This window comes from Mastomys coucha, unplaced genomic scaffold (genome assembly GCF_008632895.1).
Source record: "Mastomys coucha isolate ucsf_1 unplaced genomic scaffold, UCSF_Mcou_1 pScaffold22, whole genome shotgun sequence".
Classification (NCBI taxonomy): domain Eukaryota; kingdom Metazoa; phylum Chordata; class Mammalia; order Rodentia; family Muridae; genus Mastomys; species Mastomys coucha.
In genome coordinates, this window is record NW_022196905.1 from 264,073,450 (window position 1) to 264,093,571 (window position 20,122).

General features: G+C 47.1%; 1 protein-coding gene across 4 annotated transcripts in view; it reads right to left on the minus strand.

The window, feature by feature from the left end:
- Nucleotides 1-20,122, minus strand: part of Sipa1l2 (signal induced proliferation associated 1 like 2) — a 143,391-nt gene that overhangs the window by 63,951 nt on the left and 59,318 nt on the right. For all 4 annotated transcript variants that reach the window (XM_031341826.1, XM_031341825.1, XM_031341827.1 and 1 more), the window contains one exon: nt 1,821-3,544. In XM_031341826.1, the coding sequence (XP_031197686.1) occupies nt 1,821-3,306 (1,486 nt within the window). In that variant the 5' untranslated portion in view covers nt 3,307-3,544. The remainder of the gene's footprint in view (nt 1-1,820; nt 3,545-20,122) is intronic.

A 20,122-nucleotide genomic window follows, 5' to 3' on the forward strand; every position in this document is an offset into this window, starting at 1 on the left:
CTGTGACAGACCCCAAGGCCATTAGCAAGTCCAGTGATGCCAATAGTCAGGGGCAGTAATCTTGGCTCCCCTCACACATACAGGGGATGTGAGACACACTGGAGTGGGAGCTGCTAAGCTTTTGCACAACAGGACCAGAGAATCTTTCCTCCTGAAGGCCCATCTCTCCAGCACTCAGCCTGGATGCTAAGCCGCTTACAGACTTGATTTCATGTGCCAGCTTCTAGCTATAACAACAGTCTTGGGGAGGAAGCCTGCTTCTCTGATGTCAAATTTGAAAGCCAAAAGCAGCTGTCTTCTTCCTTTCCAGAGCTCCACATATCTACAAGCTCCTACCCAGGGAGGGCGATGGCATGGGGGTGCCAGGCAGAGGTTCTGGGCTTTCCTGTGACAAGGACTGAACTCAAACAGGAGAGTTGGGAATGGGGAAGGAGCATACTGGTGACAGTCACACACAGATGGTCAGACAGAGAAAAGTGAAGATAATTTATTCTATACTATACGAAAGACTTCCGGAATAATAGCAGAAGGAGCTCTAACTCAGTATCTGCCCATGTGATGCCATTTCAGAACCATGCATGTCCGGTCAACTCATGAATTCTTTCAGCAGGGACGTTGGCACATCCAGTCTATGAATTAAAGAGGCAAGAACAGAGAATGGTGGGAAACCCACAGAGTGATCCAGCTACACAGTGCAAGGAGCTACACAGAGGACAACACAGGCCGGATGTAACCACAGGACAATTAGTAAAAAGGGTAAAGTTTAAAAGAAGCTTGATGTCAGAGGAGGAGGAAGCATGCCCTTGGTGAGAATTGTGAGTCACCACAGCCAGGTGATGGGGCTCTAACAGGCTGCAGTGGACGACTGACTACTGACCAAGAACAACCCAAGCCGTGGGCTATATGACCCTGGAACTCCGAGGAAGATGCTCTAAAGCAGTAAGGCCCACAGCAGTGCCTGAAGACTGGAATGATTTCAATGTCTCCTACAGGCTCATATGTTAAACAGAGGCTCTGTAGCTACTTTGGAGGGCCCCAGAAACTTTATGAGGTAGAACTTAGCTGGAGAAGCAGGTCACTGAAGTTGTGTCACCAAAACTGATTCCCAATCCCCGTCTCTCTGTCTGTCTGTCTGCCCCTCCCTATCCACTATGCAATGAAAAAATTCTCTGCACAACATGATCCCATGTCCACCCCAAGAACACAAGGGCACTTGACTATGGCCTGGACTCTCTGAAACCATGTCAGAATAAGTCCTTCTTCCTCCTAAGCTGCCTCTTGAGTACTGTACATTTTGATCATAGAGTATTGTGTAGGACTATCCTCTGAGCCAAACTGCTGCCATCTTCATGGGACTGGGGTGTCTGCTTCCAAAAGACTGTTATAGCTGGGCTTTTGGACTACTGATACCTTGTAAAAGGAGTGTCGGGGAGGGTGAGGGTCCTTTACCTGAATATCCATGCATCCATCCATCAGCTGTGTGATAATTCTGCCCTAACTCAGAGAGTACTAAAGTATAAGGTGAGGCAAGAACTGGGGAAGTGGCTCCCATCTGTGCAGCCATTGGAGTCATCCATGCAGGGTGCAGACCTTTCCCCATGGCTGCTATAAGGCCATCTTGCTCACAACCCCTTCTTTACCTACGCTCTGTCAGTAAGTCCAACAGGCTTACTCACTGATTCTCCAGAGTGAATGCTGATGGAATTATACCTTGGTTTGTCTTTAGGACACTGTGTGTTTGTGTGTCTCCCAGGAAGGAACTAAAGTAATGCAGTAGTGTAGAGGAGTCCCAGAACCCCTGCAGGAAGCCAGGTGCCTACCTTTGCCATAGAAGAACTTGCGGTAGTAGTAGGCCCCAAGGTCAACGTGCTCTATGATGTAGCGTTTGACCTTCTCCCTGTGGATGGGCTGGTTTTCCCGAGGGACCTCCAAGACAGAGACACCTGCATTGGTACAGTGTGAACTGAGGGATGACTCAAAGGAGCAGCTCTCCCCAGAGCTGAAAGAGGCTGAGTTGGCCCGAGAGAGGGCAATGCGTCTGTCGCCCTCCCCACCGGTCTCATTGCGAAAGTACGGACAGCTGAGGACCAGGTCATTGCTCTTCCCGTCACCCTCATCAGCATCTGGGTTCTCCTTGGAGTTGAGGTCCTCCTTGCTGCCCAGTGGGGACTCGCAGCCTCCAGCTGGGCCTACAGGAACTGGGGTCTGTGATGCTGCGGAGGCCCCTGTGGTGATGTTCTTTCTCTTCCCTACACTGGCCCTCGTGGCCATGGCTTCATTGATGTTGAAGAGGATACTCTGCACATCATAATGGGCAAAGCACCTCTGGCAACTCCATGGACGGATGCCTCGGTCCCGGTGGCCCTCCTCCAGGTCAGAAGTGAACTTGAAGGTCTCATGTTCACTCTTGACTGTCCGAAGTTTTCGGAAGAGTGAGGTTTCCACGGACTCTGACTTTAGCCTGCGCTTGAAGGGCTTGTCTCTGTCCCTTCCCATCAAGAGGCCACCATCCATGTAGTCCAACCCTGAGATGCGGACAAACTCTCCTCTGGAAATCTGGGCCGCAGCATGGAGGCTGGGGGAAATGGCGGTGTCACAGGGAAAGAAATCCGGAAACCCAAAGGAGCCGGTCACTTTAGGGTCATAACTCTCTATTCGGTACCCTCGGAGCATGGCGAAAACATTCTCTCCAGACAGACCCTGCCTGTCAATAGATGAAGTGCTCCCATACTCCCTGTGCAGGGCCGCTCCTGTGTTGGGGTTGACTGCGTGTTGGTCCAGGACATCCTCGGTATCGATGTCACTGATGGTGATGTCACTGTTGCTCCTCTGTCGTATGGGGTGGAGCCCTCTCTGGGGAGAATGGACGAAGATGTCTCCAATGGTGTACTTCGCCTCCACAAAGTCCAGGTCCAGCTGTTCCTCTTGCTGCCGGTCACCCTGGTCATTTTGGCCATTCTGGATGATGGAGGAGACACTCTCGTAGCTGGACTGAGAACGGCTCTCCCACAGCATCTTGCAAGCCAGGTCTTTGGAGCAGTCCTTTTTAGGAGGCCACTCAGACACTCTGGCCCTCACGCCCATCTTGGGCACTGCTGGGGTACCATTGGCTGGTCCGCCCCCACCTCCCCCGCCCTCACTGGGACTGGAAGTGTTTAAAGTAGCAGGTCCCATGCTGCCATTGATGGCTTTAAATTTCCGAGCAAAATAATCATCAGACTGCATGGTTCTGGAAGGGTCCTTGAATTTGGGGGCAGCTCTGCCAAGCTTGTGCTTCTCTGCCTGTGATGGCCTTGGATCACTCATGTCCACAGAGGCAAGAAGCAGTCATCAGCAACAGTGGTGTGTACCTCCCTCCATGGTCATCACACAACACTATAACAAACACAAACAGAAAGGTCGGCTGCCTTTTTCACCAAAAGCAAACAGCATCAGAGCATGGTTTCTCCGAAGCCACAACGAGTGTGTTCTCCGACGGCTGTGGTGACACTGTTCCAGCTTCAGCAGCAGTCTTTAATACTTCTGTCCATTAGCATTCCTTTGCCTGAACAGGAAGATAGAAAACAGTCAATTGTGATGATATGGTTCAGGTCAGTACCGGTCTACAGGCGATCTCTCATCTCTCACCCTCTTTGCTGATTTCAACCCTCCTTACACTGTCACACAGCTCAGATGTGCAAGGCTGACTGGAACTCTCACAGAAAACCAACACCACCACTCTTGGAGAAACTTTAGCCGGATGCAGGATTCACTTCAGGCACCACACACTAAATACTGTAGCCAATGTAAATGTGGGGAGCAGAAACGTGATCAGATGTACTTTTTGATTTGTCTTTTATCTTTAACCATACAAAAATGTTGCTAACACTCCATACTTTCTCAGCTCTGACAGGCTAGGTGGCTTAATCGTGGACCTGAGAAAGAAATAGCTCTTGTCCCTCCCAGAAGTATCCAACTATAGTTCAGTTGGCCAAGATTAAAAATCTCAATCAGCTAAACAGTTTGAGACTCTTTGGGCAAGCTTCTGGTGGCCAAGATGAATAGACGGGCATCCCTTGAGAAGTGCAGACATTTTCCTAGGGTAGTAGCTGCTTTGTCCCTAATACTAAAAAAAGCTATCCGTCTGCACATGGCCTCATGCTATTTACCCCAGAGCCATTACATAACCGAGGAGATAAAGGATCTCAGGATGTGACAAATGGAGGGAGGGAGAAAATGCAAGCAGATGCACAGACAGATATCCTGACCTGTGTTCTCAGACACAAGGGAATGGCTGCCTCTTCTCAATCACCTAGAATGACTATTTTTAAAAGGATTGTAGACTGTTATGAATTGCTGTTATTTCCTATACAATTTAGACTCTTATGAAATAGTCCCTGGAAACCAAGGGAATGACAGCAAAAAAGCAAACACTTTGGCCCTCTTCCACTGAGACGCATTTGATTCTGTGAACTAGGCTTCTGCAGAACCCATCAGTTCTTTGGATGGCTGCTTTTACAGACAATAAAAATTTTAACTTAAAAAATGTATGTTGGCTAGGGGCTGCCTTGGTCGGTAAAAGTGTTTATATGACAGCATGAGGACCTGAATTGATATCCTGAGAAGCTGTGTAAAAGCAGGTATGACTGAAGTGTCTGTAGCTTCAACACTGGCAGATGGAAACAGGTGGAGGAAGGCATGAGAGGAAGTGAGCTGTTGCATTCCTCTGGCCTCTGAAGAGTACTCACATGGGCACACATCCACATGCATGTGTGTGTGCCCCCCCCACCCTTTCTCTTTAATGTTTGGTATAGAGCTATATGAATCCCCAACAGGTAATACCAGGAAACTCATCTGTAGGTTCCTAGTGTCAATTTGTAGATCTTCTACGTAGAGCATTCTACCCTGGTACCTTATCCTCCATCACTGAGCTAACTTCTGGAGTCATAGCAGGAAGTAAGAGCTCACTACTCTGGCCATTTTCAAGGACAACAACAAAATGTAGCAGAAGAGCCCAAGACTGTAGGAAGAGAAGTGGACAGGTTAAGCAAGTCAGAACTGCTTCAAAAAAACAGACAGAAATATGTTCCTTCTCAAGCTCACAGAAGACAGAGACAGAACAGTACATGGGCTTTAAGATGAGAAGGAAGGCATGAAGGACACATAGCCAATGCATCCATGTCAGTGCAAGCATAAGAGAATGCCTGAAGTAACCACGTGACAAAAATCAAAACCCAATAATGTCCTAGCAAAACCCAACTTCTCCAAACTGACCTAAGAATGGAAAGTCCAAATAGATTCACTGTCATGGAAAAGAACAGAAACTTATACCCAACAAAGATGTGACAAAACCACCTATGAAATGCTAAGGGCCACCCTGACACCTTCTCTGAGATGCTCATCTCCCTATCCCCCTTCCGTCCCCATGTCCTTTGCACACTGAAGGACCAGGACCTAACACATAGGACACAAAGTGGGAAAATACGCAAGACCCCTGCCCAGCCCAACAGGGAGCTCAACCCCAGAGCTGTGGAGCTGAGTCAAATAGGGTCTCTTGGAGAGTTGTGGGTAGTACTGAGGCTCAGCTACCTCATAGACCCACGGAAGCCATGTCAACAGACTCACTAAAGCTGCGTCAACCAACAGACCCACTAAAGCCGTGTCAATCAACAGACTCACTAAAGCCATGTCAACCAACAGATTCACTAAAGCCATGTCAACCAACAGAGCCACTAAAGCCATGTCAACCAACAGAGCCACTAAAGCCATGTCAACCAACAGACCCACTAAAACAGTGTAAAGTATTAGCATCACACTCAAGACTAGTGGAGACAAGATGTCGACCAGAAAGACAAACCACGAAGCTATAGAGATTAGGGGCTAGTCTTACTTAGAATCTTCCTGGCTGAGCAAATAGCTGCGAGACAGAACACTGGATGCTGGTGAAGCTCCATGTGCTGTGTGAGTTCTCTCCCTCATCCTCTCCCCTCCCTCTGTGCGGCTCTTCAGGGTGGTGTTCTCTCCCATCTCTGTCTTCTGTTCAGCCCCATTTTCTATGCCATGTCTCAATCACATACCAAGTACCTTTCGTGTCTTCCAGCACCCCCACACTTTAGGCTGCTGTCCAAACTGCTCCCTCTAACTGGAGCACCAGCTGCTAGGCACAGCTGACCACATCGCCAGTCTCCTCTCAGGCTCTCTGTCCCCACAGGTTCCCATAATGTTGGCTACTTTCTCTCTCTTTTGTACTTCATAGCAGATTCCTGATTCTCTCTGTGTGAATCTCCCCTCAGAGCAGTCCTGTAGGTCCAGGGTTACATAATTTTGCTCACTATTTCTTTTGTGGGGATCAGTACAGTTTCTAGTGTGTGGTAAATGCACTATAGATAGATAGATAGATAGATAGATAGATAGATAACCAACCAACCAAGCACATTGACAAATGACTAAAGGAATATATACACTCAATAATATAAGATACTACTAAATTGGCTTTAACTGTAACAGCTCAGGGCTGGAGAGGTAGCTCAGTCCCTAGAGTCCCTGCCTGGTGTGTATGAAGCCCTGGGTTGATCCCACCCCTGCACACCACTTGGCATGGCAGTGTACTCCATGAGAGGGAAGGCTGTAGGAGCAGAAGGTCAAGGTCACCTCAGCTACAAAGGGAATTTGAGATCAGTCTGGACTACATGAGACTTGGGTTCACTGTTACTTTACAGATATATGTTCACAAGGTCACTAAGTGTAAACATGTGGGAACTCAGGGCAGGATATTACAGTCACATGCTTTTCCTTAAACCTTCAATGACTGTGAACTTAATACCCAACAGCTATTCCATTCTGTAAAGGGGGCACCCTATCCCACTGAAGTACCAGAGAAATGAGCTCCAGACGGCCCAACTAGTAGACCAAAAAAAAAAAAAAAAAAAAAAAAAAAAAAAAAAGCTACCACCCTTCATTCTGTCCACATTTCAGCAACTCCCCCTGGCAAGGCGGAGTCCCACAGAAGCAAGCAATCAACAGTCCCCAGAGCCTACCTGCCATGGGTCTCTGAGCCCTCTGGGCTGTGCAGAACTCTCTTCTGTTACGTAGTTTCCTGGCAGAAACTCCCAATGCATGCTATGAACAGTTCCATTACAAATAAAGATGTCATGGAAAACTGAATATCCAGAGGACTTGGTATCCTGTCCCTCAAGCTTCATGTTAGAGTTAGGAGCAAAAGCCTGAGACAAAAAGCATCTATAACCTTCTTCTCATGATTCTCCATGTGCTTACTCTCCTTGGCTTGTCACAAACACTGGCTTTGATGGCATATTGGCAAATTTCAGGACTCAGACGATAAGCCCTAGCACACTTCCTTATAAAACATGAAAGGCACTGAGATATCAAGGTGTGTTATGAAGTATACCCAGCACTGAATGGGCACTAGTTACATAGCCTTCTAACCTGCTCTATCCTGCTAGGCATAGCATAAGGACCAATGTTGTTTTCTTATATAAATGGTAAGTAAGTTCATGCTTAAGTTCTCATGTCCACACATTGACACTGAGGGAAGGAGAAGAAAGACACAGGCCTCCCCAGATTATTAGTTTTCCTTCTCAAGCTCATTTTCAATAGCAAGAACACTCTACCCCTATCCTTGCAGCTATTCCCACCTCTGTTGTGCCTTTTATTTTGTGTATGTAGCACTAGCTAGCCTCAAACTCACTAATGTAGCCAAAGATGGGCTTGAACTCCTGGTCCTCCTGCAGTGCACCTCTCCAGTGCAGGAAGACTATTACACACACACACACACACACACACACACACACACACACACACGCTTTATGCTGGGGATGAAACCCAGGGCCTTCTGCATGTCAGATGAGCAGCTTTACCAAGTACATTCCCAGCTACAAAGAGCCTTGCACTGTGAGTCCATTGGCTTCTGCTGCCTATCAAAAGTAAACCAGCCCTCTGTGGGCATTTGAAAAAAAAGGAAAAAAGGAAGCTGCATAGCCTCCTGGCTATAAGCAGGAGACCTGCAGCAAGGAGCTAGGGAGGCAATGGAAGACAGCTCCAGGACAAACTCAAGGACTGGGAACCTGAGAAGGACTGGCCCTCAGTTAACGCCCAAGGTATTCAGAGAAGGACCAGACAGAACCACAGCACCTTGCTGCTTCAGCACAACTGTCAGTAAATAAGATGCATTTCTACATCTTCCATGAGACATCAGTGAGTCTTAAAGACTAATACTGTGCTTATAATTGAGCCTCTTATCAGGACTGCAGCTGTAGCAAATGGTTGAAACCCACAAAATGCACACATTTTGAGTCCCATTCATAGAAAAGAGTGGTTAAAATTATAGAGCACATTGATAATACAAGGATAACTGTGGGGAAAATGCTTATTCTCCACAGTAGAATCCAATCACAGCATGTCTGGGGAATGCGCAGAGAAACAAAGGTACCCCACTTTGACACCCTCCCCACCTGTGGCCAAGAGGACAAGAACTGGGCTGTGGCCTTCTCTGAAGGTCTATCACCCGAGCCATCCAGATGTTCAGCATGTTTGCTTGCTATCATAGGAAGCCAAGAACAAATGTTCAAACAGTCTTCAATGCACATCCAGATCTGTAGTGACCTGAGAAATGGGTTTTATATCCCCCTGACTAGACTTGGAATCACCTGGAATGTAGGCAGCAGCTCCCTATGAGCTGGGTCCTAAACTGAAGAAAAACAAGGAAGCGAGCTGTGCACCAGCATTTTTGTCTCCCTGCTTCAGGACTAATGAGACACAATGTAACCAACTGCCTCACACAGCAGAGCTCTCCTCCCCACCATGATGGACAGCACTAGCCAGAGTTAAAACCTTTCTTAAATTGACTTTGTCAGACATTTTGTCACAGTAATGAGAAAGGTAACCAAAATAGCTGTTATTAAATAGCAACCATTGTTGATAGGCAAGTTCAATCAGAGTTTGACGACATTTTGTTAAATCTGAGCAGGAAAATAAGTGCTTCATTCAGAGACTCTTTAAAACAAAACAAAACAAAACATGGATCTGGTAGCAAAGTTAACAAGTCCACGAAAATGTAGAAAACAGGATTCTACACTCTGGAGTTTTACGATATGCGGTAAGCTACACATGGCTTCTACCTTGGTAGAAAGACCACACTGGCATTTAACTCCAAAGTTCCTTAGGCAAGCCTTGTGCTACTGGGGGATGAGATGGTATGGGATTTTCCCAGTGTGGGATTCAGGACAGCAGATCCCCAAGGTATAGTTAGGATGTTTTCCATCAGAGTTCAGGACTTCATGATGAACCCTGAAAATTTTAATCCCTAGACAACCCCTTATGATGAGTCCATGATTCCCAGCCTTGGAGGACCAAACTAAACAAGGTAACTTGGGTCACACATATATCAGGTGGGATGCTAGGGTGACTGCTGACCAGGCACCAGCTAGTTCCACATGAGCAGGCAGGGCCCCAGACTGGTACACAAATTGTCCCCCACCTTACTGCCCTACCCTTCAACATCCCTTCTCACAATGTGTCTGGCCCTGGGCTAGAACTCATGATCAGCTTACATCTAAATCTGTAAGGCTGCAGACCCAGGTACCAGGGTGGAGCAGGGAGCAGTATCATATAGCACATGGGTCAGTTCCAGAGACTGCAGGTTTGCTTCTTTGTATCGCCTGCTGGCTCCTCCCCCTGGGGCTTCCAGCACGTGACTGTCTTCCAGCTATCCCTGGGTTCCTTCTCGAAATTCTGAATGCATCCTGGAGGTTCCACACACCCTCTCTCTATGCTGACAATTCAGCCTTTACCCACAACCCAAAAGCTCCCTCACTCAATGCTTCCCATCTGCACTGTGACTGCTCCTGCTTATGGGCCAGCCTCTTCAGCCCTTGCCCAACACCGCCACATAGCAAGCTCTCACACCGATCATCAAGTCCACATCCAAGCACAGCCCATCAAATTCAACATGCAGCTTTACTCTGAGATGTGTTTCCCTTCCCTCCCTGCCTCAGCTGCCACCAAACTAGTTGGACCCTGTCATATTCCCTCAGAACAAAGCCTGCTTGATTAAGTCAGCATGAAGCATTGTACCTATCCCGATCCTCGCCAGAGCCTGGGCCTCCTGCCTCTATGTTCACATGAGCTAACTTCATGTTATCATCCTGAATGTTTTGCATGCTTCCTACCAAAGACTCAGCAAGGCCTTCTTCCCTATCCTTGTCCACGTGTCTGACTATTTAAATCCTACATACAGCAAGTCTTTCAGAAGTTGCTTCTAGGGCATGTTTTCAGGCACACCATCAAGTCTTCTTCAATATGGACCATAAAAATCCAGTGGGTGAAATGTTTCCAACAAAAGAAACTAGACGTGCATAAGCATAATATGAAATTGGACCCTACTTAAATCCACATATAAAAATCACTCAAAAAAAGATTAAATAGAAAAGTGCAAAAACTATAAAACTCTCGGAAGACAACAAGTCTGGTGAGATGGATGGGAAGGCGCTTGTCCTGCAAGCATGAGATCTCAGACCACTCACATAAAAGCCATGTTTGACACATGACTTACACCGGGGTGACTGGAGATGTGGAGACAGGAGGGGATCCCTTGGCCCAGTGGCACTGAATGGGTAAGAGACCATGACCTAAACACTAACCCTAACCTACACACACACACACACACACACACACACACACACATACACACACACAGAGAAATATAGCTTATGGAAGCTGAAGCGTGAGTCCAGCCTTGGCAGCGGCCTCCTGAATAGAGCACCAACAGCACTGTCAACACAAAACAATGACTGGGAATTGGACTTTGTCAAAATCAGAAATGTTTCTGTATCTAGAGGACTGCAGCAGAGTGAGGTAGGTAGGCAGGCAGCCCTGGCATGGGAGGGCACTTCTGGGAATGGCCTTGACCTCACTCATGTCAGGGCAGAGGCCCAGGGTGTCTAGGTCGAACCACAGCAGGAAGCCTCTCCCCCTTGCCACAGAGAGTGCCTCTCTGGGAGTTCCTTGCCCTCACATCTAAGTGGCCAGAGGTAACTGGGAGCCCCATGGTCACCTTCTAAATGGCCTTTTAAACTCATAAAGACGACACACAGTGACAGGACACAATCACTTCCACCCACAACATCCCCTTTGGTCCTGCAGGAATGTACAGAATCACCAGACTGCAAACCATACACATTTTGGGGTCTGATAAGTCCAAAGACAGATAAAAGGATGTTTAATAAAGGCCGCAAACATCAAGGAGCTGCCTCCTGCTCACCACATAAAGTACCTGAATGCCTGAGAAGCATGCACAGCATAGGCCTTTTAGGCCTCTCTACGCATCTACTGTTTAATCTAATTTTCCCTCATGAAATGTCTGGCTTTGGCTCAAATTGAATCAGCATTTCCATTATAAATCTCTATTTTCACGTTTTCCAGGTTTGACTGTAAATGTCTTTTGTATGAAATCTGACACGGGCAGCAGCTTGAATTTTAATGCTTTTCATTGGCAAAATGTGTCCTCCCTGCCACCCCCCTGCCAAAATCAGAATCACAGTTTTTACAAGTCAAAACACCTGGAACCATGTCTATGAGAGAAAGAGAAATCCTGAGCAGATCCTCCAGTGTCCGATTCCTACCTCTGTTCTAAAACACTTCTACAGGTTTCTATTAATACCAAACATCCTCAGACACGCCACATAAGAAGACTTGACCTTCTATCTGAGCTATGAGTGCTGAGACTGCACAGCTCTCTCCTGGGGATGGGGACACCCTGCAGCTGGAACAGGGGCCCCAGCTCTGGGGGGTCTGGGGTTGGGATGGGAGGTGTTCTGGCTTCCAGGTCAGAGTCAAGGTTGGCATATATAACAAGACGGGCCTTGGTGCCCAGAGGATGGAGCTCAAAAGGGAGGGAAACAGAGACCAGTCATCGCTACCTACAAGTCAGTCTCTCTCAGTATGGTCAGAGAAATTTCCCACCTTTTGTTCCAAACAATGGTCTCTGATAGTCACATAGCTCTCAGTACTGGCAGCCAAGACACAAAAATTCCCCCAATGTTTTAGACATAGAATGTTGCCCACATATGAGATACCTATAGAGAACCAGAGTAAATCTGACTGAACCCCAGAAGTTGCAGATACTTAAAAAGCCACAATGTGGCTCTGAGGATGAAATCTCAGCTCTGTAGACTTCTTTGGTCACAGTATTGAGGGACAAGTTCCCCTCACCAGCTTCACATGGTACCTGTCTCTTATCCTGAGAGTCAAAGCTCAGGTATTATTAAGAGTCAAAGAGACAGTTATTAAATTAACACCCCTAGCCCAGCCTGGGGCAGCTCAGTGCCTAAGAGAACAGACTGCTCTTCCAGAGGACTGAGTATGATTCCCAGAACCCACTTTGGGTAGCTAACAACTGTCTATAACTCCAGTTCCAGGAGATCCAACACCCTCTCTGCCCTCAGCAGAGAATGCATACATGTGGCACACATAAATACATGCTAGTAAGTACTCAAAAATAAACGATAGGCTTTAGCAGAGCTAAGAGACAGCCCACACCACTATAAAACTGATGGATAGTTTCCAAGAATCAACGCCACAGAAGTCCTTGGCCATGTGTTCCCTTTTGTGTGTGAATGATAATCACACTACTTTAAAAGTAACAAATATCCAACCTTTTTGCAAAGAGCGAGCTGACAGAAAGCAAACGTTAGAACCCATCTTCTCGTGTGTCCACACAGCTGAGCAGCCCAACCTCTCAAATGCTTCCAATCAAGGAACGGGAGTGAGAGGCTGGTCAGCCTAAGACAGGTGAGACTCGTCTTACCTCAGTGGTGAGGGGAGTTGACGACGGAAAGAAAGAGAGAAACACAAGAAAACTGCAGATCTCTTCCTCCCTGAGTGGCTGTGAGCCGTAAGTGAAACACACCTTGTTTGTACACACTGGAAGCTACACTTGACAAAACCAGGCTTCACCACCTACTATTTCTGCAGACATGGAGAAACAGCCAAGCTGTCCAAGAATCAGCAAGAAGCTATTCTAGGGAATCTTTACGAGCTTGTGCTCTCAGGCTGTGCTGCAAGAGGCAGCACTGTAGTGTCACTGTCTAGCTCCAAGTGTCCCTACTGCCCAAAGGACAGTCTGTAGCCACAAAGTACCATGAACTGAGGAGACCCATGGAAGCCAATACCCTTCCATGCCCCCACCCCAGATGGGTCCCATTGTGTCACACAAATGCAGTCTCAAGACCTAGAGAATGATTTTCTGTTATGATAACAAAACACAACCAGAAAACCAGTATTAATATTCAAGATTATTTAATTCTAAAATTACTATAATCAACACCAAATGTCTTAAGCACATCTTAAGTACACCTATCCACAAACCCAGATACATCCATGTAACCCCCAATATAACCTTTCTTTTCTAAAATAAAAACTAAGGTTTTTTTTTTTTTCCTTCTGTACGTGTGTACATGCGTGCCTGTGTTCACATGTGCATGTGTACTGTGGGGGTTGGGAAGCATCTGTAGAGGCCAGATGTCAAACTCGGGCATCATTGTTCAGGTGCTAGCCAACCTACTTTTTGAGTGAAGATCCCTCCCTTGTCCTGGGGTTCCTAGATGAGGCTGGATTGGCTGGCCAGCAAGCCCAGGGAACCATCTGTCTCCAGATCCCAAGGTGTGGATTACGAATGTGCATCACCATGTCTGGCTTCTTAATGTGACTGCTGGGATCAAACTGGGGTCATCCTGCTTGCAGAGCAAGTACTTTCCCACCTGAGCCATCTCCTGAGCTCCCAAGGTTTGCCTTCTTCTACATGGACAAGTAACTGAATCGCTCCCATATTCTGGGCTGCGGTGGACTTCAAAGGAGGGTACATAGACTTTCTAATGTTGAGAGACTTGGATGGCATTGCCATCTTCTCTCCAAAAGAGCATGATCCCAGACATACTTGCTACCAGTCTGCTCAAAGTAAGCAAACCAGTGGATAGAAGGACAACATGGAAACATTAGCCCTGCCCACCTACCAGCTCTCCAGCCATTACAGGCTGTGTCTTGATACATAAAGAGGGAGAGGAAGGCCTGGAATAGCTAAACTGACCTCAGTACTTTCGACCTCACCACACAGACTTCGAAATCAGATGGTCCCTTCTGTAACGGCTGTCAGACCTGCAGGTTCCTACTGCTCTCATCTCATACCTGCTCTTAACACTCTTGTTTGTTTTCTTAGTTCTCTTTGAGACAAGAGTCTCGCTTTGTAGCTCTGGCTGGCCTGGCACTTAGTATGCAGCACAGGCTGGCCTCAAACTCATGGCAATTCTCTTGCCTGGTTGGGCCTCCCAAATCCTGGGATTTCAAAGCATATGCTGTCGCATGGTATTAACACCTGACTTTTTGGAGAGAAGTATTGGGCTAGAATGTGCAGGGCACCTCTCGGGAACCCACGCACTCATCTTTGTATGACAGCAGTCAGCTTGCCTTCGAAACCCACAAGAATGACAGGAACACTCACTTGTACACATAAGCTGGGGTGGAACCATTTCTCCTGTCCCTATCCTGACGTGTTCCTAAACTAGAACATGTGGGTTTTTATTCTGATAAACTCAACTGTATAAGGAAAGAATCCAGCCGGGCAGTGGTGGCACACACCTTTAATCCCAGTACTTGGGAGGCAGAGGCAGGCAGATTTCTGAGTTCGAGGTGGTCTACAGAGTAAGTTCCAGGACAGCCAGGGCTACACAGAGAAACCGTGTCTCAAAAAAAAAAAAAAAAAAAAAAAAAAAAAAAAAAAAAAAAAAAAAAAAAAAAAAAAAGAAAGAAAGAAAGAAAGAAAGAATCCAAACAGAGGCAGGATGTAGTTCACATCTGCAATCCTCACATGAGGCAAGATTCTTTTTTTTTCCAGCATGTGTGTATGTGTAGGCTGGTGTGTGTGTATGCATGTGCATGTGTGCACGCAAGCACAGGCTAGACATTCACACTAGGTAATTTGTTCAGTCACTCTTAAACTTTGTATGACATTTACTTGCATGTTTATTTTGTGTGTACACAGGAGTCCATGGTGTGCATGTGAAGGCATGTCAGGAGACCACTTGCAGGAGTTGCTTCTTGAATTCCATCACAGGACCACTCTAACCTCATCAATGAGCTTCAGGCTGAGTGACAGACTCTGTCTCCATCACCCACCGATACAGTGCCTGCGGAACAGCCTCGAAGGAGTTGTTGTCTGGCCTACCCCACGTGTGCCCAGTACAAACACAGGACCACACATGCACAAATACCCAAGTCTCAGATGGGAACAGCAGGCAGAAGGCCAGCATCTGCAGCCGGCAGTGGGAGGAAGAAGCTGGCTTCCCCACATCATGTCTTAGGGAGCCCAGTCAGCTTTCTGTTACTAAAATGAGGTTCCTGCAGCTGGGTACTTAATAGGGGGAAGTTTAGTTCCAGTTCTGGAGATTTCTGAGCATGGGGTCAGGATGAGCAGGGAGCCAGTAGCTCAGGGTTGGGGTTCCCTCCTCTAGCAGGTCACTCTTCAAGAATTAGTTCAAAGTCCTGGGGGAAAGATCTTCATCCCTCTGAAGGATACAAGCAGGGGTCTCTCCTGGGCCCCACCTAAACTTCAGAATTCAGACTAAGCCTCTACTCTTGGGCTGTCTTCTAGTTATCTGTCTGATGAAGCCCACCTTGCAAGATATGTCCTGTGCAAAGATGTTGGATATTCTTCTATATTTATGGTTGCCTACATTCCTTTTTGAGAGGTGTCTGTGACTTAGTGGGTATTTTCAGGTGCTGAATTTCTTTTAGTTTATCACATATTTTAGACATTAAAACTTCCCCCATTCTATCTATAGGTTGCTGGTTCAATCAGTTAGATTATTCCCTTCAATGTAAAAAGAACCTTTGTAAGTTCAATTGCTTTAGGGAAAGAGAGAATATACTTCAGACAAACAAACAGCCCCATCTGTGTCCACCCACTCAGAACACATCACGAAAGCTGGGTGGGGAGTCCACATCCCAGTACTCAGGAAACAGACAGGAAGATCAGAAGTTCAAGGCCAAACTCAGCTATGTAGGAAGGGCTACATGAGACCCCATGTCAAAATACCAAAGTAATTGAAACCTAGTTCCCTTCAGAGACAGCAAGAGCCAACCGTGACCCAGCCAAGACAAGAGTCTTCAGTAGTCTGCAATTCTCTCCTCTCTGGGTCTCTCTTCTGTTTCCCTAAAACCACGTGTAAAAAGGCCCCTGACCTGTCTGTCCAGAGTGTGTGACTGAGGAGGCTGCAGGCTCGCCTTCCCATTTAGACGCAGAAAGTGATTTCACACAACTCTGATGACTGTCAGCCCACCTGACAGATGCAACTGAAGCCCAGAGAAAGCTGGGTCAGTGAGCGTGGCTGTGGTGGGCAGGGCCACTCCTGCATTCTGGATGCTGAGATACGCACATTCCCCAGCCCTGTTTAGACTTAATTCTCATTTTAGGAACCCAAAGACAGACTTGGGGTTTCCTGGATCTCTTTGTCCCACCTCTCTATGTAGCTGCATAAAATGAATCTAATTTTTTTTGTTGACTCTTCTAACTGGTTGGACCGCCAACTCCCCCCACCCCAAGTTAAATTTTACCATAGGGTCCATCGAAACCTATGCTGTGCAGAGGTGACCTCCAGATACACAACAGCCCAGGAAAGGCCCGGCATGCGTCCCACAGAAGAATCTCAGGCTTTTCAAACACTAATCCCAAGCGCAAGTCGAAAGCCAATTTTCTAGAGAGGTAATTACATAATCCACTTTTTACAGTCAAGCTTTGCTACAGCGTAATTACTCGAGCAAAAGGAAAATAAATACTCAAATGAATATTAGTGCAGTAATCATGGAGATGCTGAAGGCAGAGCCTCCCTGGCTTTAATGACTTCTATGAGGCACAGACAGAACTATTTTGGAGCTGTGCTGGGCTCACAGGATGGGCAGGCACAACAGAGGAGCCCCACCCCCAACCCTGAGACCAGCACAGACTGCAAACAACCCCCTCCGTTCTTCCTGTCTCCTGGCAGCCTTTGCTCAATTCACAATGAACTTGGAACCCAAATGGCTCTATTGTGTGGCAGGTACCTTCCCACAGTGTGAAGACTCACAGAAGACACAAATAAACAAGAACAAGCTCAATAAAGACACTCTGTTCACTTACTCTTGCAACAAACATGAACTAAGCCCTTGCTCAGACTGGTAGCAAGCCAGCGCTGCAGTAGTGTCCCCGAAGAGAGAGACAGTTGCTCACCTTGTGAAGACCACATTCAAAGTGGAACACAGTACAATGCCTGTGCACAGACAAACTGTAAGGAGGTGGCACACCACACAGGGATGGCATCCACCTAGAGAGGAGGGTTGCAAGTAGGACTAGAGAAAAGCATAGGACTAGAGAAAAGATTTGGGCAGGTAAATGTTAGTAGAGACAGGCACCTCCACAGAGACCAAAGGGCCTTGGAGAGCCAGAGACACAGAGGAGAAAACTGACATAGAACAGAGATGCTTGCAGTAAATCCAGAGGGTACAGGACCCAGCCCTGTATGCTGAATGTGCACTAGCCCAGAAGAGGTGTAGGAAGAGAGCCCTGGCCACTGCCTGCACCTCTGCCCAGCACCTCACGGGCTCCAGCACTTCCATGCTGAGGATTTCCACTGATTCTTCCCTTCCTTGTCTCCCTGCTTGCTCTTCCAGCAGCGGCTCTAACTATTCCCTGAAAGGCACCTGCTTTGGGGTATAGAAAGTATCCCAAATGAAAACTGCCCACTTCAAGGCATCTGTGGTGGTTTGAGGTGACTGTCAGCTACAGAAGGGAGTAGGCCACAGAGGTGCCAAGAAGGCCCAGTGCTGAGCCCAGTGTCCTATTTGTGGAAAGCTTATGTAGACGGATGTTGCTTTTTGGAATAAGTGAGGTCACTGTCAGCCTGATTGGGGACAAATGAGTGAACTTAAGACAAAAAACTCTTTTATGAGCCAACACCCTGCTGGTCCAAGTCGAACTTGGAGTTTGGACGTGCAAATATATGATCAGCTTTACTCTGCTTCTTCTTCATGTTAACCTTTATGTTTTATGTGTGTAGTGGGTTCACATATGGGAAGGTGTGGGCACCCGTATGCACACGAGACCAGAGGATGCCAGGTGTCTTGGCCTATCACTGTCTACACTAGTCCCTTGAAATAACGCCCTTGAATAACTCACTAAACTTAGAGCTAGCCTGGCAGCCAGCAAATCCCAGTGATCCTCCTGACTTCACTTTCCACAGTGCTGGGGTCACAGGTCATGACCTGTGGCCATCTCCAGCTTTTACAAGAATACTGGGGGGTCTTTGAACTCAGGTCTTCAGGCTTAGACAGCTGGTACTCTTATCTACTGTCTTTAACGTGAATCTGTCTCTATCTCTCCACAACCCTGTCATCATAGATAGCAAGCAAGAAGGAAGCCTTCTAGATCAGAGACAGAGGCTCCTGGTGAACTGTGCTTGACAGAGGGAACCCATAGGGAATTTCTGCATGGCAGGCATGGAGACCAGATATGCAAACCCTTGAAAAGGGTCTCGTCTCACGCTGTTTAAAAAAAAAAAAAAAGCTACTGTGTGTAAATCCTTACTAATAAAGCCACTGCATCAGCTCACCAATGGCACCGTGCTGCAGGCAAAGGAGAGTACTCACTCCTCCCAGGAACAGCTTTCTGGAAGCCTGGCAGAAGGCTGAAAGAACCAAGATGTAGTGCAGGAGGAAGGCTATGCTACAGTGAGTCAAATATTTACTGTTCTCAGGGTTTTTAATGTGAACATTCTTATTCAGTCACCCGTGAGGCAGACTTTATCACAGCGCTTTGGGCTTGGAGTATTTTTTTGTCTTCTTCTATATTTTCCAAACCAATAGAGAAATTTCAATGCCAGGGTAGCTTAGCTTAGGCAAACAGGACTGCCAGCCTCAGGAGCCTCACAGCCACCTTCATTTGCACAAGAAATAACCCTGACTGCTATGGTGCTGCTGGACAGAAGCACTTCAGAGAAGCGTCTGGAAAACAGCTGACTGTGCCTTTGTGAGCTGTTGTCACAGTCACTGCAGGCAGAAGCAGCCTGTCAATCTCAAGGGCATCACCAATGGCTCCATCAGCTGAGCTGACATCCACACAGGCAGGCCTCACACCAAGGCCAGCCTATCTTCTAACAGGGATGGCAATAACAACACAAGACACACAGCAAGTGTAGCCTAAGACAGATACTCTGATACAAACTTTGCCATTTGTTTAAAATATGCAAAAGCATGGAGACATTCAAGAGTATCTCAAACCAGGGAGATGGGCTGGTCACTAAAGTGCTTGCCTTGCAAGTAAGTATGAAGACCTAAGAATGAACCGGAGATCCCACATGAAAGAGCTGAACATCGGAGCACCTGCTCGTAATTCATAATGCTACACAGAGATAAGAGGACTGATGAGTTCTGGGCCAGTGAGAGACTATCGCTCAAAAAACAAAAACAAAAACCAAAACAAAACAAAAAACAAAAACGTGGAACACACTGAGGATCTGGTGAGTAACCACTGAAGCCTTTTGAATGCAGTTGTGGGAGGGACACAAAGACAAGACAAAGGGATGGAAATCTGAGAGTTAGCCAGCAAGCAGACCCTTGGACACATGAGCTGCACAAAAATGTCCACCACATACTGGCACATGCTCACCCAAGGACCCCAGAGATGATTCATTCCCATGGCTGTGCTAAAAGAGAGACCAAGAAACAAGTGTTTACACTTCAGGTCCTATTTTTAACAAACTGTTTTCCTAGCCTCTGTGCCACCAAAGCCTTTCTGCTGTGTTCCCCTAAAAATAGTGATGTTTTTACTCCTGCTCAGGATGGCGCACAGACTCCCCCTACGCTGTTTCTGCGATGGGAATGCACTCAAGAAGAACGAAGCACTTACTATTTTCGTGACAACATGGTACTTCTGCCACATCGGGAGGATGTCTTCCTTGCCGCAACTGCTTGTTGTGCATCCTGGCCTCGGAGGCTGCAGGAGCAGTTGACTTACACGTTCCCAGAGTTTGGTAGTTTCTGTTTATCAACAGGCTCACAAACGGTCAACTACTTTCTACTACAGTAACAGTAAGGAAGAAAT